Source organism: Paramisgurnus dabryanus, chromosome 10, assembly GCF_030506205.2.
Source record: "Paramisgurnus dabryanus chromosome 10, PD_genome_1.1, whole genome shotgun sequence".
Taxonomy (NCBI): Eukaryota; Metazoa; Chordata; class Actinopteri; order Cypriniformes; family Cobitidae; genus Paramisgurnus; species Paramisgurnus dabryanus.
The window spans coordinates 23,122,191-23,146,410 of NC_133346.1; the positions used below are offsets into that span (position 1 = coordinate 23,122,191).

The window sequence follows — 24,220 nt, forward strand, 5'->3', positions numbered from 1 at the left end:
ATACAAATGTAGTGCTGCTGGTTTAATTACACAGAATTTATGATAAAGTGTATGTATTTTATAAATGTAATAAAACTGACCCCAAGCAATATCTACCCCCCCAATATAAAAGGCAAAAACTCACAATTTTGGCAACTTTGCCACACTTGCGAAGAGTCTGTACTGCAAATGAGTGTGGGACACCATCCATGGGCACAGCGTTCACCATGATGACTCTGTCATTTTCACTACACAGAAACAAAAAAATGCTTATATTCTTTATAATGCAAGTTTGACAAAAAAACTTGAGTACCAAGTTATTGGTACAGGACAATGAAAACCATACAAAAACACTTCCACGTTCATCACAAATCTTAACAGCAGTGCAAGTTTAACTTACTACAACAAGCCATCTGCTGGACCTCCCTGAAGCACATCGGATACAGTGATTGATGTTTCTCCGCTCTCTTCGTTTGGGTTGTCGCGCCCGCCGGACACAGCAATGCCAAACCCCTTCTTGGAGTCCTAAACCAAAGCAAGGAATACAGTGTTAAATCTTTTGATTGGGTCCCTAATAAAAATTTATTAAAGACATGAACACACTTTCAACTAGAGGACAGTTTAAGAAGCTACCCTGGAATTACTGCTTCCTGCATTTGGGAATGACTTTGTTGCAACAATGACATATTTAATTCAGATCACCAGGACATGAACAGTGAAGTTGTAATTCTTTGTGTACTGTGAGAGAGGACCAGCGCACCTGGCCATGTTTATTTCACATTACTGAATAATTCTGATGAGATTTCTAGCATCCCTCCCCTCCACAATAACAATCACAGCTTAGCTCTATATGTGTAAGGCATTAGTGTTTCATCCAGATGGCTGAGAGAGGGACAGAGAAGAGAGAGTGAGAGAGAGCGAGCGAGCTAGAGAGAGAGAGACCGCGACCGTGTCTTCAGCAGTGTCCTAGCACCATAGGTTGTAAATCAGTATAACGTACATGCAATCGGGCAATGGTAGGTACACTGTATCACTACTGATTAGGACAGTGATGACTTGTTTTCCCACAACCTGACTACTTATACATGTCATGATACATAAGATATCTCTCAAGAGTTTATTTTGGTTAAAGTACAATATGTAAAACACTTATTCTGTTACATATCCATTAAATTTAATTGTTAATGTGTTTGTGCATTGCGTTCCCTACCCGTCTAGCAGTGCGTGTTGCTTAAATCATTATATATTTGTCCTTTCAAAAGATCAATCATATTTCATGATGTTAGTTGGTAGAGAGTTCAATTGATTTTTGCTAAGTTTAATGGTTCCTTGTTGTTGTGTTGCATTAGGGGATTTTTATTATAAGAATGAACGTTTCAGTCGACTGGAAAGATTTTAGGATTGGGACAGCCCTGAAAATTGCCGACTCTCTGATCACTGCCCTGACTACTGAACAAGGGACCTGAATGAGATGCACCCCGATTTTTTGTCTACCAGTAAAAGTCGTCAAGAAAAAAAATCACATTTCTGTTAAGCATGATTTTTGTGACATGTGTTCTTTCTCTAAGTGATGGAAATATGCAAAAGCTAAATAATGCCACTGTAAAATCTATTTAGCATTATATGTGATTATTTATTATCATTTTGAAAGCCAGAAACAACACAAAGACTGACAAAGCAAGGCTAGGTGGTATATCAAGTTTTGGTAATTTAGCAGTATTTTTTTCCCAGCGGGACATGGAATGAGACATACCGTAATTTTTTGTATGTTCTAATATGACCCACAGAATTTTCAAACATAAACTTTCCAAACAGCTTTCATGTTGTGCAGCTGTGTATTTTTAAACATAAATACAACCTCTGTCTTTTGATTTTAATTTCATCTGCTGTTTTAATAAAGGTGCATGTAAACATTTGTAGACTTTTGGAAAACACAGATATGGATCACATATATTCATTCATCCCAAAATTACTGAGATATGAATTTGGGACAATATCACCCCGCCCTATCACAGAGTTATGTGAAAGCCCTCATCTAATTGCCATCACATTAAAAAAATAACATAAATGGCGTAAAGAAATAAAGGAAGAAGAAGAAAAAATACATAGGAACTTTCTAGAGTAATCATTCATGTCTGTAGCACAAACACTTCAGGTACATGCCAAAGTTTAATATGTTTCCTTACCCTCAGCCTAAGCAATAACAGTGACACATGCCCTAGCAAACACACCATAATACAAACCGAATCACAGTACGTTTCGATAAGATACATTATTCAAACGAACAAAACTTTATACTTTACAGGTATAATATAATGAAGTACTCACCCGCTGTAGGGTCACAGTATACTGCTCCCACACAGTCTCCTCCATTTCTGGGCTCTGAAACAGTACAAACAGGCTGATATGTAAAACAATGATGGAAAGAGTCAAGTTACAGTGGATATCAGCAATGAGGTGAAATCTGCAACGTGGTGCTGCACCAGTGAAAAACTATATGGCTGTTCTCATACAGGGTAATCTGAATACTGAAAGAACCCAATGAACTGAGAATGTGTGATAACGGTGACATCAAACACATACTTTCTGTGTTCTGTAATATTTAGCATAACCAGTGAAATGTCATTTAATGTTATAATTATGTGTTTTACAGGCATGCACCAGTATGACAAAAAAACATAGGCGGCCTACAGGACTGTTTGTGCTCCTCAAGATATAGAGTTAAAACTTCACAAAATTATAAAGTTTAAATATTATCGTATATCTAAACAAAATTAGATAGACGTTCTTATTGTTCTATAGAGGAATGTGTATGTATGCAGGCATGTAATGTTTCTTTACACTTAACCATCTACTGGCCTGCCCTGCAAAACTTTAATAATTTAGTCATCGTCGATCCTTGCAAACGCGGATCTTTATTTTAAAGTAAATTTTTGGGCCATTTTGCCTTTATTTGATAGACAGTGTACAGGAGGGGACAGAAAAGTATAGGGTGGAAAGAAGGAGCACTGGATGGGCAAAGGAACACAAGCACTGCCCATCACACCATTGGCTCCAACAATGTGGATCTTTTGACAGTGTTGTCACATATGTATTATATTTTTATATTTTTGCGTTATATGATGTAGCTTTATGAAAAAAGTTTAGGGGAGATCATTTTTCTAAAAAGAACAACAAGTTTTTAAATGCAACTGAATGGAGCAGTTGCAACGAGACTCTTGTTACAGAATTACAAACAAACTAAATCAACAATTCACAAAGAATTAAAAAAAAAACATTAATAAAAAAGTTCTTCTCAATTTATGTATACCATTTGACTTTTTTTCTTTTGAAATGAGACCTAACCAATGAGTTTAGCAATACATTTGCCCCCGTCAGGCCCTTTAAAAAACCTGCACGCACATAGCCCTACACACACACACACGAACACAGATTATGATTGTTGCACTTTAATCTTCTCAACCACGTATGTATTCAACTATTCCCCTAAATCATCCATAGTCAACTGGAGACTTGGACTAATATAGTAAATATTGGTGAAGGGATGCAACAATGTTGTGCAATGCATCAGATCAACAAAGCAAATTTATTTTATTGCATTAAAATTTTGCCAGTTTCCAATAAATAACAATCATTGCATAATCCTTGACCTGTATGAGTTTTAACAATCCGTAAAAATAAATGGTCTCTTCAATTACATGAATGCTTTTTAGCATTACTTTAAAATACTTAAATTGTCAACACCACCAAAAACAAAACTTAATGCTGCATCAATCTTCAATCATAACAAAAGGCTGATCGCCCAGTCAATATTTACATCACTCACAAATACAACATCATTCAGTTTAAGAATCAGTCAACTCTAATCATTAACCCTTACTGACTGCAGTGGAAAACAGGCCATTTGGCCAAATCAAATAGTCCCAAATAAATAAACTGAACTTATAAAACTTTTACGGTGCAAGACATTAACAGGTTAAACTGTGCGCTTACGATGCCCTGGAGGATGCGAATGGCCTTGATGGTGTGCACCCATTTTCTGTGCAGCGAGAGGACGGTCTTCATTTTGTCACCTCTCCCGTGAGCACAATGAAGACTCTGGCCCAAAGCGCATCACCCTCCAGCACAATACATCTGTCTGCCTTTGACGTAAGACTGATGCTGCTGGCCTACATACGGCACAAATCCAACCATCCAGGCCACACAAAAATCTCCTGCCTTTGTATTAAATTAAAATTGCTTTTAAATTCATCAAATGATGCTGCTGGGATGATAAGCTTCTTGTGGGTTTCAGATGGTAAGTAACACCTTTGAAGCACTGGTATATCAAAGCTGATGCTTTTGAATAGTGATCTCTTTTGCATGATGAGCTTTAGGATGTGCAGGACTGTTAGATAGCAGATTCACCACTGTAATTATAATTTATAATGATTTTTCAGTTTGGTGAAATACTACTTTTTAAGAAAGTAGAACTTACTTTAATTAAAGTCTAAAGTCTTACTTTAAATAAATTCATTTCAAACAGCGTAGAATAAAATAAAAGAACATAACATTTATTTTTTATTTGGAATGGATTTTTAAGTCTGAACTCTATCACTACCCTGACATTAACATTGACAAATTTTTTGCATTTTTGTTTTAAAATGCATTACTTTTTTCAAGTTTTTGGGCCTCGTAAACAGAGACTTTTGTGTAAACACTGCAGACCCGGTTTTTGACTGCGTTTACGTTTTGTTGTTTTTGTCATTTAGTTTCAGGTACATGCAGCAACACTGTCAAAAAGATCCACGTTTACACAGATCCACAGAGGTAACAAAATACACTGTATTGCATATGCATTATGCATGCCAGGCCAGTATATGGCGATGTTACCTTAATAAGAAACACTACATGCCTGCTCACATATGCATTCTTTACAGAGTTAGAAATAAAAACAATTAAGATCAACATTGAGGTAAGTTTATTACTACAAAAGTGACCCTGGACTATAAAGTGCCAAAATTGTGTAAACTTTGTTGGAAAAGTGTTAAAGCAACACCAAAGAGTTTTTTTTTACCTTAAAATAACGTTTCCAAAAAAGTTTCAGTGGTTCATCCACTCAAAACAGGGTGAATGGCACTTTCACATTCGCTTTGCAGCCCTCTATCGGCCAAAACCACACTAAAGAAGTTTCCAACCGTCGGGTAGTAGTCCTGTAGTTCGAGTGAAAACTACAAAAACTTGCTTTACGGCAGACCTACAATCCAATCAGAGCCAGCTATGCTGCAGTATTTACGACAGTTCTAATGAACAATTACGCGTCTAACTTGTAGGGGGAGCAAAGAGCAATAACTCTTTAGTGTTGCTTTATAGCTCACCAGTTTCATTGCTAAATAACAATTTTATTTTGTGTACTTTGTTTATGGTTAAACACCACATTATTTTCCACATACCGTACATTTTTGTAGCTCCAGATTTCATTCTCTTCCTAAAACGAACTGATTGTATACAAAACTCATCGATTTGAAAAGCGCCTTGTCCCTGATTGGCCAGCTAATCTGTACGTTGTGATTGGCCTGAATACCTTTGACGTCAGCCGGAAATGTGATGCTCCTCACCATGTTTGAAAGATTCGCTCACAAGTGCAATGCTAACAGGAGTCCAAAGCGGAAGGAATTATGATAACATCGGTCTTGTCTACATCACCAATCCCAGGAAGTAAACTGTTGCCTACCATACAGTTTGCTTTTCAGGACCCCAAAATACTGTTTTATTATAAATAAACAGTGAAACCGCAAAACGTTCCAGTTTAAGGTTGAAAACGTTGTGTAAACGGACCCTTAGTTTGAAAACTCATGAGTCACGCTGCAGTGTAGATGGACCTTAATGGAGACTTGAAGTCCTGATTGGGTGTTTTAGATCAAGGGTTTTCAAACCTGTCCTGGAGGACCACTAGTACTGCACATTTTGCATGTTTCCCTTTTGTGACACACCTCATTCAGTTACCTTACACACCCAGTTCAGGTCTGAGCTGAAGATTTAAACCAGGTGTGTCTAATGAGGGAGACATGCAAAATGTGCAGTACTAGTGGTCCTCCAGGACAACCCCTGTTTTAGATCATCGCGTATTCTTTCCTGATTCACCAAGCACCTATCACATGGTCATCACACTGCATTAAGCACATTGTGTGTTTATTCATGACACAAACATGGTCAAGTGATCAAAAGTATTTTGCTTTTTTAATAAAAAAATGCCTCTTTCAAGAGGATAGCAACCCAGTCTAGATCAGTCTTTGGCCTGTTTCTTTTTAAAACAAAACGCATTAATTTAAACAGGGCTTAAAATGGGATTTAACTGTGGCGTATGAGCTGCCCTCATTTCTCATTGTGGTAACCAGAAGGGATTACCGGAGAACAACATCAGATATTGATTTCTCACAACAGTTTTTGACTAAGCATTGCATTATAGACCAAAGACTGACCTAGATTGGTTTAAATAAATATTGATCAGATAGTGAATATCTGTGTGTGTGTGTGTGTGTGTGTGTGTGTGTGTGTGTCCAGTATGCAGAAAATGTGTTTTTTTTATTTAATATGTGCAGAGATGTAATTAAGGCAGTGTGTCCACACTTTTAAGTGTTTCTAAAAATGTGAGGAAACGGTCATAAGTGTAGTAATAGCCCACTAAGTTATGTTCAATTATTTTTGAAACAATGTATACAACATCTGGACTTGCAACATGCAAGCAGCAGAAATGTTGTTATTACTATGAAAAATACAATCAAGAAACAAAATGCCACCATCAGAGTAAACAACAGATATGCACTTTGCTCAGCTGTATTTACCTGTAAACATATAGCATCACAGAAAACATTTTAACGGTAAGACTTTTCACTACAAAAGTGCCCTTAAATGTCAACAAGAAATAACTAAGCTGTGTTTTAACCCAATTTTTACCCAGAATGGGTGAAAAACATCTAAGCCATTTTTTAAGAGTGTACTCTAATGCGGAAACTGGCAAACCCATATAGATAGCGATTACAATTCAGACAAGCAACATAACACATTTCTTAGTACTTGGTTAACTAGCAACATTGCGTGCAGACAGCACAAGCAGACATTATTCCCTCAATGCATTATAGATAAGCAGCTTTAACTGTCTATGTCCACTAAAACTGATTGAAATCAGTGACCACAGTAACCTTTCATTCAGTTATATCATATAGGTTTCTAGTCAAATATGAAACGATGGTACATAACAAAATATTACATAAGGCATGTAAATACAAGCATGGTCAAATACAATTCCTTTAACATAAATATTAAATGTCTTTTAAATGTGGCTCTTTGGAGGTTTGTGGGGCAGGGGATGGGGTATTAGATTTGTTCAGTTTGGTCTTGTAATCAAGTAAATAAAAAACAAACAATTAAATAACTCAGATTCATATTTTTGTTGAGGCTGTCATATTTTAAAAGAGGTGCAGTGGGCCCTCTGCTGGTAATTCAACAGATTGTTTGAGACGTTTATTTTAATGTATTTTAGTCTCCATACTTAATATTACTGTAACTAATAATAGATCATACACCAACCCAATATTCACGTCTTAAATCTGATACATTCAAGTTAATACTTAAGGTAAAACATGTATTTATGAGCAAATACTTAATTCATGCTAAATTAAATGTGGTTTATTAACACCTTAGACTATTTAATATTTGCTAAACAGATAACTGCAGCACTTTTCAATAGTTAAAAGTATCAGTCAATATCAATAAATATATTTTTATACATTTTGTGGAATGTACTTTTTAATAGTTATAAAGTGTAACACAAAATAACCAACTTATTTTACGCATTAAATGAAAGTAACTTACTGTAGATTTATGGTTATCGTTATTACAGAGGTAGCAGGTGGTTGATATATAACGTGGTAGTAGTAACACGCGCACGTGTGCCTCTCATAAAACTGTTTATAGTTTGATATAAACGCCTGCCTTTAAAATTCCTAATAAAGGCTGAGCAAGTACTTACATGAAAATACGTCTCAATATTTCTATTCAAAAACAGCCGCCGCCCCACAGTCACAGGCATTTTGGAAACTAGGTTTACCTCAGCGTCACAGACAAAGGTTCAAACAAAGGTGCTTTAAATAAATGAAACACTTTAGTATTTCATCGTGACGGCGTAAATAAACCATCACAGAAACTCCGATTCACTGAATGATACAAAGCGCCTTAAACATTCAAACTCTATTGTATTGTAAATCCCGAACGGACCAATACATCTCTGGGGGTCGACTGTTCATGATATAAACAGTATTTAAAATCTCTATCATTAAGAATAGCATTCATAAATACTTCAAAACATATAGTATCTATACTGCCATCATACGTAGTTTATTATGTTTTAAGCAACAAAAACTCGGTACATGTTAACAAGTAATATGTTACATGTACTGAACCACCCTATGCAGTTAAATGGATGGTTCTGGGTTAGCTCATAAATATTAATTAGAACGCGCAGGGGTTGCCTGGTAACCTTCCTGTAACGTCCAAGCACGTATCTTACGTAATAAATATTAATTAGCCAAACCTTTTCGCATAGAGACAGAGCGCCGATATGCAAATTTGAAAACCACGCCCACCGGGGGGAAAACAATCCAACCGTCTCCATTGACTTTGTATTGCGAGAGGCTGCCTCCTTGTCATTTCTGGCTTATAACAAAAAACAGAATAATGCCTAAAAGCTGCTGTGTGACAATATGTACAGCTAACAAGCCAAAGAACCCAGAAATAAGTTTTTATAAGCTGTCGAGCCGTAAAAACCAGCTTTTAAGGAGAATAAAGTGGATCGCCGACTACGTTTCCCCCTAGTGGACGCAGTTCTACTAATAGAAGTACTATGAAAAGTTGCCTGTTTCCACTTTTGTTTCTTTAAACGCTCGTTTTATGAGGTCGACAGCTTAAAAAAAACTTATTTCTGGGTTTTTTGGCTTTTTAGCTGTACACCTTGTCACACAGCAGCTTTTATGTATTATTCTGTTTTTAATTTTAATCTGTAAATAAGTTTTTATAAGCTGTCGACCGCAAAAACGAGCGTTTAAAGACACAAAAATGGAAACAGGCAACTTTTCATAGTACTCATATTAGTAGAACTGCGTCCAATAGGGGCAAACGTAGTCGGCGATCCACTTTATTCTCCTTAAAGACAGGGTTTTACGGCTCGACAGCTTATAAAAACTTATTTCTGGGTTCTTTGGCTTGTTAGCTGTACATATTGTCACACAGCAGCTTTTAGGCATTATTATGTTTTTTGTTATAAGCCAGAAATGACAAGGAGGCAGCCTCTCGCAATACAAAGTCAATGGAGACGGTTGGTTTTTTCCCCCCCGGTGGGCGTGGTTTTCAGGTTATGACGCGCGGCGCTCTGTCTCTATTGTTGGACGCAATTTCAAGACCTTTTTAAAACTTTTGTAAAAGCTTAAAATAAATAAAATTAAATAAAATATAAAAAGTGTGTAGCTGTAAAATATATAAATACATTTTTGGTCATGCAATAAATTTGCACTTCTCAAACAAGCACATTGTATTGTTTCAGTATCATCCCATTAAATAAAAGCAGAACCATTGCAGAACCACTTACAAAGATCTGCCATTGTTTTAAAATACATAACATAATGCAATCACATGTAAACAGTGACTGAAATATTGACATTTCTTGTCAGACAGAATGTTTACAAGCTTTCAGAAATTAAAATGTTAAAATTATATTTTTTATAGATTATCAGCACCACATATAACATCTTTAACATGCAGATTAAATACAGGTTCTCAAACATTAATGTAAACATCACACAAGGGTGAGGCTGTTAATATGTAACATAAACATACATTAACCAGAATACCTGCATTAACAAATGAGCACTACAGATCTTTGCCAATTAAGCTTTTCAGATTTTAGTACATTATGTGATAGTAACTTCTGTACTTTCAAGTACTACACCATGGCTACTGGCTATATGAAAAGAGGGATGAGCCTTTTAAGAGTAACTAAACCCCAGACCAACTTTTTTTAGTTAATGATCTGTAAGAATGATGTTTTATTAGTGCTGTTTATTGATTTTAGTAATTTTTTTGACATTTGGATATAAAGTGTTTCAATACTGCAATATATGGTGTAAAAACATCTGAGTGCTGCCCTCTTCAGGTTGAACTGTGGCTACTGCAGTTGAATTTTCCCATTGGATGTTGGGTCCAAAAAATGACTCGTGACGTAAGCAGGTTCAAGCTCACCACCCCCTTGTTACGATCTCACCACACACTTGGTACAAGCTTAGTTCGTCCCCTCTATCTTCGTAGGGATCTGCCCACTTTTCTTGCATTTTTCAAATATTGCCAGTGGGTGGAGTCAGCCTCTGACCAGGGGTTTAGTTACTCTTTAAATACACACATTCCTATTTCAATAAGAAATGCTGCACTTTTGTGCATTTTCATCAATTAGCTCATGCATAAAAATAACATTATTTGTCTTCTTTGTAAAAACGATGTTTAGAGTATAATACCTGTTTAATTGCTCGACAACTTGGAGCAGAAAGGCGACGAAAGCACAAATATTGAGCTTCGTGGGTTAAGGAAAACCTTTCCCAGCTGGAGCGGCTTGACCGGAATAACTCAATCTGGTTGGACTGGTCTCTGTAAATAAGATATTTTGTAGTTAATAACATTAATTACACACTGTCGAAAAAGAGCTTTCTCCCCTAAACGGACCCCAATAAAAGGCTTGCTCGACTTCATGTGGTGCCGTAAAAACCGACAGGTGAATGACATCAAAATACAACGATGATATACTCTCACGGTAATGTGATGTCATCTGCCTTTCAGTTCTTGTGGCACCACATGAAGTCAAACAAGCCTTAAATCTGGACCTTCTTTTGATAGACCCACCCCACACATAAGCAACCCAGGCAACAATGTTGGTTAGTAGACATGCCCCTTAATGGCGATTGTCTACAAGTGTGTTTTGGTACTGGGCCCCGATTCCCTTTTTCAAAGTTTCTTTTTTTTTAATCATGCATATTTGGCGTGCTGTCCGAAGGGGGGGCTCCGAGCACGGAATTTTAGCCTGAACCCAGAGTACTCCCCCCTCTCTAAATGGGATAGATGAACTAGCCGAGAGCGAGGTGATGGGGTGGAAGAGGGATGCTGAAAAAACTGTCACGGGACAAAGGTGAGGGGTGGCTATTTATAGACACCTCTTTGCGCTGATTGGTTGGATTACATGACCATGCTCCGCCTGAATTTAGTTAAATAAATTCCTAGGGATGCACCAATAACTCGACCGATGATGCTTGTTATGCGCTTCTCAATTAATTACGGTGAAATCCTGCTACATACAAAAGCCAGAGGGTGCTCTCGTGCAGAAACTCAATAAGTGCTGCAGAAGAAGTACCATTACAAACATAGCTCCTTCAAACCTTTTCATGTGTTTTCATGAATATGTATAATGATTACGTTTAACGAGTGATGCTTTTTCAAATGCATGTTATAAAAGTCTCAAAATAACAGTGATTTCAGATCAATAATGATTTACTGATCAAAAGCATGTTGTACATAAAATAGCTGTGCATAATATCGGCTGTGCAATTCATACTATTTATCGTACAGGTAATATTAGTGTATATAAGCATTTATTGTCGCATACCTACTTCATTTGATATAGCGTGCATCACATATTGTAAATTATGTTTATACTAACAATCATGTCTAAAAGCTTGACAGGACCAATAACTTATATGGGAAAAATGTGAGGATGATAAGATGACTTTTCTTTTAACAGAGGTTTCATGGATTCATGAAGAGGAAGAAAACACGTTTCACAATGCATCGACATATGCATCAAGGATTGCAAGTAAACACATTCTCTTCAAACAGCCATTTAGTCCATCAAGGCACATATCATAGACTGAACTATTCATAAGTATAAGTAACTAATAGTAGTAATAGAAATGGTACAGAAACGTATTCAAAAATGTCAAAACAACTACTTAAACTACACAAGAAACAAAAGTTAAAAACTGGTGCAGCAGCACGTTAGCGACAAGAAGGTTGAAAGGGTTCAGTATGATTTAAAAAACATAACTTGTCCTTAAACATCCAATCTGACTTGATGACTTTAAATGTCACAGATTTAACAGCCCCGAGTCGGTCATGAGCAAACACATTTAACATGAACTTCCTGGTTTCCTGGCCTCGTGCATCTCCAGCACCTTTCAACATAACTCACCCTGAGGGTCTCCACAACCTCCGGCCAGGCGGTAGCAGCTCCCGTTTGTTGAGAGGCGCAACCCCAATGGCTGCTTGCATGATGGTGATGAACTTCTTGTACTTCATTTTAAAAGTTCTTGCTTGTTCCTGTGAACTACGAGGATCTCAGCTACATTCAACCACCTAATTTACACTGCCAACAATGCAATAATAAAGCCTTATTTTAAGATAGTAAACAGTCATTCTGTTGACTCAACACCACACAAATATACTCAAATTTCTCCCAGTCTGTAGAATCCAAAAGATGCCCATTTTGTTCTTCTAGTAGGAGAAGAGTGGGGGGAAAAGAGAGAAAACACGAGACCACGTTGGGCATGCTGATGCAGCGTCACTCTTACATAATTCTGGAGCTCTCAAACATTAGTCTAATGAAAACTCAGCGAGGGGGGGATAATCGTGGTACTAAGCCATAACAGATCGTGGACACACCATGTCTCGTTTCTCTGTAATCCTCAGCCACTGCTGGTAAATCCCACCCACTCTCCACCACAAATGCCTCATCTTCGCACAAAAAGGTCACGCATGCACACTTTTTACCATCTGCCCATCCACGTTTCCATGACAGAGGTGTTGAGTAACCAAGACACTCCTCCATCCAATGAGAGTACAGGGGGATGAAGATGTCACCCAATGGTTTGCACATCTGGATTATGGAGAGGAGGAGATTGAAGTCCCCTATTGCAGTGGCTCTAAAATCCCTGTCACACTTCAACACACACAAATGACTTAAAGTCCCAACCTATTTTTAGGTTTGGTTACAAGTGTGCACTGTGTTTAAACATGCATGGGCTGTGTTTTGACAAACAGCTTTTGGTAAAGTCAAAGCAATCAGACCACAACTATAAATATAACAGAATTTTATCATTTAAAGTCCCCCAGTGGTAAAATCAACTCATTATTGTTGTTTATATGTATATATGGTGTTTTTAATATGCTTACGACAAACCATGTGAAAAATCATCATTCAACACCACTGCAGAATATTTTCTCCATAAATTTGTAGTTTTACAAAGCCTAATTTCTACATCACAAACATGTTATCAATCACATCATCACAGCTGAACGTGTGGATCAGTAGTTTGAGCCATAGATATTACAGCCATAGATGCAACAGACCAGAAGCGAGATGAAGAAGAGAAAAAAGTGGGTAGTTGCTGCTTTCGCCATTCTCTACCATTTTTGCTCTGTATGCACAGCTTACGTATATGCACAGATGTCTTAGCTAGAATTATTGTTCTTAGCTAGAAATACAGTACATGTAATGCAAATTTTGTCATCAGAGTAGTTTACATGCACTGTACACATACTGCCGGAGTTTTGTTGCACATGGGTGTACTAGATAATGTAGTACGTAGCCCAGGAAATGCATTGCATTTGTCGCAATGCCCAAACATCTGTGTACACATACAAGTCAAATAAACTATGCTTTGCAAGGGTGTGTTTGTCTGTGTGCGTCCGCTTCCGTACATGTAAAAAACAGACTATACTCTGGGCTTTATGATGTCTGTGTGAACAGGCTGCGCAGTGAACACACGCTGACTGACAGGAAACACATATTAACATATTTTTTTAAAAAGGGCAATGATTGAAAGAACACTTTTTGATATACTGAACACTATATTGATTTACATTTACAAAAACAGGGCTTGCAAAATTTCTAAATCCTTGGGAGCCAGTCGGGCATAGGGCTGTCACTTTTTATTCGATATTCGAATATGCATTCGAACATGACGTGAAATATCCGTATTCGAACTATAAATAAACCATCCGGTTTTTAAAATGCCATGTGTGGCGCATTTTTTACAGGAACACCTCGTAATAGGAAGGAGGCTGAGAGTGAGACCGACGACTGCAACTGTGCGCAAGAGAGGGAATCAAATGGGACCAAAATGAACCTCATGTGCATGTTAAGATAGAATTATAGTTTGTATATAAAATGGCATATTGTTTATAGTGTTAAATATTATAGCAGAATAAAAATACGTGTTAATACGTTCGCATTATGAAATTAGCATGTATGAAGATAATTTCATCATTTTTACAATGCAATGTAAACTTTATATTAAACAACAACAGCATTCGTCTTGTAAACGGATTTGAAATGATGATGTGTTGACTGTCGCGCGTCACATAGACGAGAGAGTCAAGTGAGATCTGCTTAACTCATCTATAAGTTTAATTTCATCTCAAGTTTCAAAGGGTTTGTGCTCTCTATCATTAAAAACGGTCAAGCAAACAGCATGCGCAGAGATAATGCACTTGTCAATGACGGCTCACAAACGCGCGGGTTATAGGCTGTATGTGTGCTTGTTGTCAATGAGATTACTTCTCACAAACACGCTCAAGCGCGGGATATGTGTGCTTGTCAATGACGGGCATTAAATCCGTCGAATTCCGCGAAGTTTTCTGCCGAAATCTGCGGGCGCGAATTCCGTTTGGGTCTGCATATACTCCTGCTGCTATTTAAGTTGTCACGTTATTGTTTGTAACTGTTCTGATTCGTTTTTTCTATATATATATATATATAAGTTTGTTATTCATAAGTGATAACCTGCTGTTTCAAACATTAAGTAAAAAAGTAATCCAGACAACCCTGTTTATGACTGTCACTGTTAATAATTTTGTGATTGAATCTCCATTACGGTGGGGTTTTTATGCGCACGGGGGGTGGGGGGGGTTGGGTGCTAGATATTCGAATATATTCGGATACATTGCATGATATTCGAAATCCGTTCGAATTTGATTTTTCTGAAAAGTGACAGCCCTAGTCGGGCAGGCACTTTTCAGTTTTTGGTAGCCCCAAAATAAATAGCCTGAATATAAAATATGTTACTTTTAATGTAGAATATATACAAAACATCTATCAAAACACAAATAACACACATAAAATATTTTACAATCATGAATTGAAATATTAGCTTCTAATTGAACTGGAATTTCTATAAACTTGAAATATTAACTGAAGTCACAGATAAGAAAATACCACTCAACGCCACAGTTTTCACAACGGGCCAAATTTTGCCAGTAAAAAGCCTATAGCCTAACCAAAACTCACAGTTTGGATCATACAATGCTTTCCAGTTACAGATTGGATTATTTTTCTGCAAGTAGCTTTTTTCGCAATTCTCGTCGCTACACATACAATCTATATGCTCAGGAGATTTCATTTTCTGTATGAGGATAGTAATGACTGAAAGGACGATAATGGAGGAAATCAAAAGTCAAGATAGCCCAACGGGCAGGGGGGATGCATTTTGGTAGCCCGACTGAAAAGCACAATAGTCCCAGGACGTCGGGCTAGCAATGAAACTTTTTTTAAATCACTTAACACTGTTATTTCTATTAGGATGAGAGCAGACATTCATAAGCTTCATAACAAATTTTTTTTTGTAAAGATTCACCTATTACACTTTTAATACAGTTTTAAAGTGCCCATCTTATAACTGCTTTTCCACAAGTTAAATAGGTGTATGAGTTCCATAAAACTTGTTTCAAAAGTTGTTTGCTCGAAATAGCTTGTAGGAAAAGATTGTTACCCATCTCTAGTAGCCTCTGTTTCATTGCATTTCAGATTTTGAGCCGTTTTGAGCTGGTCATTACATATTTATGAGCTGCTGCTCCTTTGATCACGCCCCACTACTAACGTCATGTGCGCATGCGCAATGTTATTGACACATAATGATTCCACTATCATGACACATAATGATTCCAGAGTAAATTGTGATGTAGAAGTCTCAACAATACACTCGTTTTCCCCGGACAATGCTAACATATTCCCGTTATAAAACATTTTCAAACGCATTATTTTCGCAAATAACAGAAATAACAGAAAAGTACGGAAACTGGTCACTGACTTTGCAGGAGAAACCACGCTGCAAACTAACTAGCATAGCGGTTAGCCACCTCGTCGTTCTCCATGGCAAATGACTGCTAAAAGACACACACAAGTTCACCCACTCGATGTGCACCAATTCGTGGGCGGGATGATGTCAGTTTTTTTCTGCTAACAATATCTTATATAGCCTACTGTCTACAAACATGAATAATATTAGCATTACTATACATCGTTTAAAAAGGTATAACTTACAGGTTTAGCATCAGTGTATGGTATCTGTTTTGAGATACAGATGCTCTAGCATCATAAATGTTGTACTTCGTGACAGAAGTCCAAATGAGAACATGCAAAATATAAACGTAACTTCTTACCTTTATGTTGATATAACGATTCAAAAATTCAAACGGAATGTGACGAAAAGGCTAGTTACGTCACAACGAAGCTGATTTTGAAACGGTGCAATCTGAGACTTAAGGCAGAGGACATTCAGAAACCTGTATCTCACTCAAAACAGCATGGATGGATTTTTTTCCAAGTTTGTATACGTGTGGAAGCACCAGAGACACAAAATAACACCCCAAAACCCAGAAAATTGAGTTTTTCATAATATGGGCACTTTAAAGGAGGTTTAAAACACAATCTGGTCGCTTTACAAGGGGTACATTATACGAACACAACTATTGTCTACAGGGCTCAACAAACGAATGCCTGATGGCCCGGGACCAGCATAAGAGACATCAGGCCAGTAAACAGCATCGTCCTCAGTCACTAAAATATATTTTCTGCCTGAGGCCGTTTGTCTGTATGTTTTTTATTATTAGTTTCAAAATTTAAATTAACAAACAAGGCACCAAAGTTTAAAAAAACCTTTACATTACATTGTAAAGGAACAGGCGCATACAGCAAGGAAAAACAAACATACAAAAAAATAAAAACTAGCAAACAAACAAAACAATAATAATAAAAATAAATAATTTTGAGACCTTGGGTTTTTGATCAATGTCATATTCTTTAATTATGGAGAAACGTTTAGTGGCATTCTTGTTTTGCATAATAGTAAGGGCTTTGGTAAAGAAACCAAAATCATTATAAAATGCCTGAAATGTAGGTTTAACAAAAATTTAGATTTATGTAAAATTTTACCAGCATGACTATAATATTAACCAAGTACTTATCAATTTTATTGTCCAAAATCAGTCCATGTAATGTCCTGTGAGGAAAAACTTTAAAGATGAGGCAATTTATGGTGAAGCCAGTCATAAATATCCAGCCATAGTTTGTCAATATTGACACAGTAGTAAAATAAATGTTTAGTGGTTTGACTTTCATCACAAAATACACATGTACATTTACTGGTAGAGCAAAGAGACGTTAAGATGGCCGCGGCACTGGCACCCTCTAATTTTGAGGCCAAATGAAAACTTATTTATTTAACATTTTGGAAGCAAACATTTATTTGGGTAAAACATAACTGTTTCCAAGTATAGTCAGAAGCCTTGGAACAAGCATCTACCATAAACAAAACCTCGTAGCTCATGAGAAAAGCCGACAACACATAGCGTGCATGGTGGTTTTTTGGTGGGACCAGTGAAAATTTTGGCAGGGCAAGTGGAAACCTGAACCACTGGCCCAACCAGGCCACTAAAAAAAAAATATTTGCAATGAACCCTGGTCTATGAGTTTGCCATTTCATTGCTGTACAAGAAATGCAAGGCAGAAGTATTTCAAAGTAAACTGAGCTTTTCAAATCATCTGGTGAAGTCATTCAATATTTCTCATACACTGTAAAAAATCCAATTAATGAAATGTTGGAAGGGCAAAAATATATAAGTTAAACCAACTTTCTTGTTTGGGCTTAGTTGAGTAGACATATTATTTTAAGTCTAGATAAATCTGTGTTTAAAACATTAAGTGAATGGTTATTTCCAAATTCAGTCAACATTCAGAATGGCTATGTTGACTGAACTAATTCAGACAAATCTGGTCAATATGTGGACTTATGACAGCTATGTTTCCTGACAACAAAATGCTCACAATATTACTGTTATTTGGTAAAAAAAATGTAATTTTAAGAGTTGTTCAGGCGTGAATGTATGTGCTTTAAGTTTAAATATGCGGTCGGTTAATATAGATAGCGTCTATTTAAAAATGTGCTCGGACACTTTCGGACGGAGAAGAGCTCCAGATGAGCTCGAGAAAATCACAGACACTTAAGCGCTTACACCCCGCCCAGCGCAGCCTCGCCTCGGCAAGCCCATCAGAAACCGACTGCTGGCTCTGATATCTCTGTGGCGTTAAAACATGCGATTTAATTCATTTTAATTTCTTATACTTAATAATAAAAGGTTTACCGGTATGTTTTAAATCATATTTTAGGATTGCACTTAAATGATATCGCTGTTGAATGATATTTCATATCTTTCACATTTGTTATAACTGGGCTGCCTACTGCCTGCGATTTTGAACTTCAGAGCTGAAGGTGCGAGTGGAGAAATAGTCCCAATATCATAACAATCTTAAAACTTCTAAATATACCCGTGTGTGTACCCGTGTGCGTGTGTGTGTGCGCGCGCGCGTGCATGCATGTATGTATATGCGCGTGCGTCTGTGTATTTTGAATTTAAAATGTTTTAACTCGGAAGGATCTGGATCACAGGTCATTTCATCTGAGATCAATCCGCACGCAACAGCTGGAATCACTTACTGATTCACACAAGGGAGGACACAAGTCAGCCGTTTCCTCAAGTTCACGTCAGGTAAGTGTTTGTAATTAAATGTTAATTTTAGAATATATTAATTGGCAAAGACGCAAATACTCGACGTTTTTGTAATTATATTTTTGTAAAGATACATTAGAAGTGTGTTATGTTACGTGACCGAAGTAAAGTGGAGCTATTTTAGTTAAGATAAAAAGCCTGGATATAGGTTTGGTTTACCGGACAAAGTTTAGAACTCGGTCTTTATTATAATTGGGACATTTTTACAAACAAACCTTATATAATACAATACTGGCGTGCATTTTGAGACAAAACAATAGCACTCATATGTTAAGAGATGTCAGTTAGTTATTTTAGTCAGTGAAAAGCCCTGTCAGAGAAAACCGCCCAATAGTGTTTAATTATGTGTGATGTCTGAGGGAAATTTGGCCTAACGTTAATGTTATTTTAGGGAATAAAGTATTTCACAATCAAGCTTTATTATATTAAACATGTTATTTATGTATGTGTGTGTGTTTATATTCCTCTGTTTATCAAACCAGAGCGGAGATGATGTGAGGGGCAGACCAGAAGGATACATATAGCGAGACAGTCTCCGCTTGGACTGGCTGAGGAAAGTCTCCTAAATGGCCCTGGAGATGTTCTGACTGACTTTGGAGGCTTTTTGGACTGTTTTATGCCCTCTATTTAAAGAAGACTTAATTCTGTATGTTCAGTCTGTATGATAAGTGAATAAAAAGCTTTTGTTTTTATGTGACTGAAGTTAATTATTTTGTTTACAACACCAGCATAAATTATTTGATAAATAATTTAAAAATGTTATTAAAAAAATCCCAAATAATAAATATGAATTGAAGTAACACATAAAACATTGAGTGAATACTTAAAGTTTAATTGACAGAGTCTTTGCTGTAAGTTTTTAAAGATTCAACTGATTAAAACATTTTAGTTGAATGAACTATAAAGCTAATTGAGCCAACATACTTTTTTATATTTGAGTCAAATTTGGGCCAACTAAAAAACATAAATCCAGGTAACACTTTGGAGTCAGAAATTGAGTGAACGTAAAATTTCTGTGGAACTAGTTACTAAAAAATAATTCATTGAGCCAACAATTTATTTTTTACAGTGTATGTACATTGCAGATAAAATATTGCAGTGCTATGGTACAACCCCCCAAATCTCACGGAACCCAAATTCTTAGTATTTCTAAAATGAACTGACCCAAAGAGTATAGAAGCACAAGATGTGAAACTCTGATGCATTTTTGGCAACAGTCACCAGGTGGCGCTTCAGTAGCGTGGCCGCCATTTTGGAATGAAAATTCTCACAGCCAATTTATTCTCAATTCATTCTCAGCGAATCTCACAGCCAAATCAGAAGCGCAACAGTAAGTTTCTTAAATTAAAATTTTGTTCACTTGCTACACCTACACGAAATGCTGTATTGTCTTGTATGTATGTGTTGTGTTGTTGTTATCAGTTGTGGAATCCAATCATTAAATAGATACACATTTGAGGTCGTTTTCTCTTTATTATGTAATTCTATTTTATGCTACTTTACACATTTAAAACTATTATTAGTTACCAACTCCACTAGGTATGAAATATATTTTGTACATATTAATCCCATTGATCCCGCTGCAAACATGATAATCTTATAAAACATGATGCATTGTTCTGTCTGTTATCCTACAGTATAATTGCCACTTTTGGACAGTGGCTGTGTTTTTTTTTACTTAATCCATTTCGAGCAATTCAGATGTATATGTGTGTATATGTGTATGTATATGGAGCCAAAATATTATGTGTGGATGTATGTTTATGTCGGTATGTTCGTATGAAAAATTAGCCTATATAAAAGTGGAAGACTTGTCTAAATATCTGAAAATAAGTTGTAAAAAGGGATTAATGATCACTGGTCTGATTGTATGTTATTCTGTGTTTTCATCATTCAGTTTGAATTTGATATTTTAATGTACAAAGTAGCTGATATTGCCATTACTTCTAGTTGACTCCCGAGTCGCTTTCATTCCAAAATGGCGGATTCGTGGGGCTGCTGCTGGGTGCTGGTGTTGCAATGGAACGTTCTATTGACTTTCACTTCTTGTCAATATAAGTTCTTTGACTGACCTATGTAAATAAGTCTTAGGAATCATAAAACTATTTACTGTATAACAAACATTACTTAAAAGATACAGTCTTGTTCAAAATAATAGCAGTACAATGTGACTAACCAGAATAATCAAGGTTTTTAGTATATTTTTTATTGCTACGTGGCAAACAAGTTACCAGTAGGTTCAGTAGATTCTCAGAAAACAAATGAGACCCAGCATTCATGATATGCACGCTCTTAAGGCTGTGCAATTGGGCAATTAGTTGAATTAGTTGAAAGGGGTGTGTTCAAAAAAATAGCAGTGTGGCATTCAATCACTGAGAAATCAATTTTGTGAAGAAACAGGTGTGAATCAGGTGGCCCCTATTTAAGGATGAAGCCAACACTTGTTGAACATGCATTTGAAAGCTGAGGAAAATGGGTCGTTCAAGACATTCTTCAGAAGAACAGCGTACTTTGATTAAAAAGTTGATTGGAGAGGGGAAAACCTATAAAGAGGTGCAAAAAATGATAGGCTGTTCAGCTAAAATGATCTCCAATGCCTTAAATTGGAGAGCAAAACCAGAGAGACGTGGAAGAAAACGGAAGACAACCATCAAAATGGATAGAATAACCAGAATGGCAAAGGCTCAGCCAATGATCACCTCCAGGATGATCAAAGACAGTCTGGAGTTACCTGTAAGTACTGTGACAGTTAGAAGACGTCTGTGTGAAGCTAATCGATTTTCAAGAATCCCCCGCAAAGTCCCTCTGTTAAAAAAAAAGGCATGTGCAGAAGAGGTTACAATTTGCCAAAGAACACATCAACTGGCCTAAAGAGAAATGGAGGAACATTTTGTGGACTGATGAGAGTAAAATTGTTCTTTTTGGGTCCAAGGGCCACAGGCAGTTTGTGAGACGACCCCCAAACTCTGAATTCAAGCCACAGTACACAGTGAAGCATGGAGGTGCAAGCATCATGATATGGGAATGTTTCTCCTACTATGGTGTTGGGCCTATTTATCGCATACCAGGGATCATGGATCAGTTTGTATATGTTAAAATACTTGAAGAGGTCATGTTGCCCTATGCTGAAGAGGACATGCCCTTGAAATGGTTGTTTCAACAAGACAATGACCCAAAACACACTAGTAAACGGGCAAAGTCTTGGTTCCAAACCAACAAAATTAATGTTATGGAGTGGCCAGCCCAATCTCCAGACCTTAATCCAATTGAGAACTTGTGGGGTGATATCAAAAATGCTGTTTCTGAAGCAAAACCAAGAAATGTGAATGAATTGTGGAATGTTGTTAAAGAATCATGGAGTGGAATAACAGCTGAGAGGTGCCACAAGTTGGCTGACTCCATGCCACACAGATGTCAAGCAGTTTTAAAAAACTGTGGTCATACAACTAAATATTAGTTTAGTGATTCACAGGATTGCTAAATCCCAGAAAAAAAAATGTTTGTACAAAATAGTTTTGAGTTTGTACAGTCAAAGGTAGACACTGCTATTTTTTTGAACACACCCCTTTCAACTAATTGCCCAATTGCACAGCCTTAAGAGCGTGCATATCATGAATGCTGGGTCTTGTTTGTTTTCTGAGAATCTACTGAACCTACTGGTAACTTGTTTGCCACGTAGCAATAAAAAATATACTAAAAACTTTGATTATCTTGGTTAGTCACATTGTACTGCTATTATTTTGAACAAGACTGTATATACAAGTATCTATACTGTAAATAATTGAGGATTATTTAACTGAGGTAAGGTGCTCCAGGAGTTTAAATAAATACATTATTAATCCTAAAGACAAATCATTAAACAAAACAAAAAAAGAACTATGAGTAAGTTAATCGAGTCAGCGATACAAGCTAAGACCTGTTGCTCATGTCAGCAGTGTTGCAACCTTCATACACACATGCCTGTATATGTCTCAAACACTATAAACAACAAAAGCTCTACTTCAATAGCGTTCATGCAGGGACCATTTAACAACTACAATAAAGAAATGATTCGAGAAAAGAACTGGTTCTTAATGGGAATTATATGATTTACGGCATTCAGTTCCGTTAGCGGTTTGAGTAAGTTAGTAAAATACTTTCCCCCGGTTTCACATAGGTGTAGGCTAGACTAAACCACATGTTTGAGCTGTCTAAACTGAAAATAACTGGCACTGAGAGATCTTAAAATATGCCAGTGCCGTTGATTTATCTCAAGGTACACACCAGTAACATCTTTTGCATAAGCATCTTAATTTAACGTGGGACACACCAGGGTTTCCCACAGAAAATTTGATAGTTAAGGTGGTAGGGTTGTGCAGGTGGGTGGGCCGGGGGCATGGCAATCAAAGGGGCGGGGGAAGAAACTATGACAGAAAATGAACACATACTAGATTATTAATGAATTAAATGTTTTATCAACAGGCTAGTTATCCTCCAGACATTGACGGACCATGTCTTTCTTTCATTTCGGCCATGTGGCGCGTGCCAGCTTGCAGTGTGAAGCGCGTCCACGCAATTCTCCGAGATGCACTTTACGGCCGTTTATGCAGGGATTTTTTTTTTGACAACCTTGTTAAGGTGGTAGGGTATCCCAGCTTAGGTGGGCCGCCCGAACTGAAAAGTGCTGTGGGAAACCTTGCACACTGAATCAAAAGAAATTAGGAGGTCTTATCTTTTGAGTTTATATTCTAAATTGAATGTGATGAAGGAAAAAATGTATTCTTAAAATAGTGCCACCAAAAAAAAACTCAAATAAACAATAAACCAAAAATGTTCCTGTTAAATTGGTCACTCACTGCTGGTGGCACACAGCATTGACAAATATACAATCATTACACAATATTTCAAAGCTTTTGTACTCAGAGTACATATGACTAGTTCAGTTGCTAAATTGGTTCAATACAACAGAGCCCATTATAATACTGTATTATTTACTTTCAGACTGCTGAACAAAATGAACTTTGTTCTCTAACACACCGTAAAAGCTATGTTTTCAGTCACTGAAACATTCACTCCAAAACTGAAATACACTTTAAAATATAAGTCAGTATATTTAACTATATTTTAAGATTTTATAATTGTATAATCAGCAACCACATACGTCTGAATAGCAAAAAAAAGCATATTTCTTGGACACTTAAAAATGCTATCACACGGACGACATGTTTTCTGCATTTGCAAAGTGTGCTACATTGGTTGCTATTTGATCACCTCATTAAAAACACTGTTCAGAAATATATTAGGCACTTTCAAATATTCAGCTAAACATCAAAATTGTTTCTATTGT

The 24,220-nt window shown here is 36.8% G+C and overlaps 1 protein-coding gene and 1 long non-coding RNA gene across 4 annotated transcripts in view; one reads left to right on the top strand and one right to left on the bottom strand.

Annotated features, from left to right (window-relative positions):
* Positions 1 to 24,220, bottom strand: part of tjp2a (tight junction protein 2a (zona occludens 2)) — a 41,813-nt gene that overhangs the window by 14,869 nt on the left and 2,724 nt on the right. Inside the window, exons 1-5 of one of the 3 annotated variants that reach the window (XM_065290239.2) lie at positions 12,242 to 12,557; positions 10,521 to 10,650; positions 2,308 to 2,361; positions 380 to 504; positions 125 to 227 (exon numbers count right to left, since the gene is read on the bottom strand). In XM_065290239.2, coding sequence (XP_065146311.1) covers positions 125 to 227; positions 380 to 504; positions 2,308 to 2,361; positions 10,521 to 10,650; positions 12,242 to 12,348 — 519 coding nt within the window. In that variant the 5' untranslated portion in view covers positions 12,349 to 12,557. Of the gene's footprint in view, positions 1 to 124; positions 228 to 379; positions 505 to 2,307; positions 2,362 to 10,520; positions 10,651 to 12,241; positions 12,558 to 24,220 lie in introns of those variants that run through there. The other 2 variants (XM_065290241.2, XM_065290240.2) reach the window with 2 other exon arrangements.
* On the top strand, positions 18,717 to 19,591 carry LOC135779831 (uncharacterized). Its single transcript, XR_010544875.2, has 2 exons — positions 18,717 to 18,873; positions 19,377 to 19,591. It is a non-coding gene; the product is annotated as an uncharacterized lncRNA (long non-coding RNA).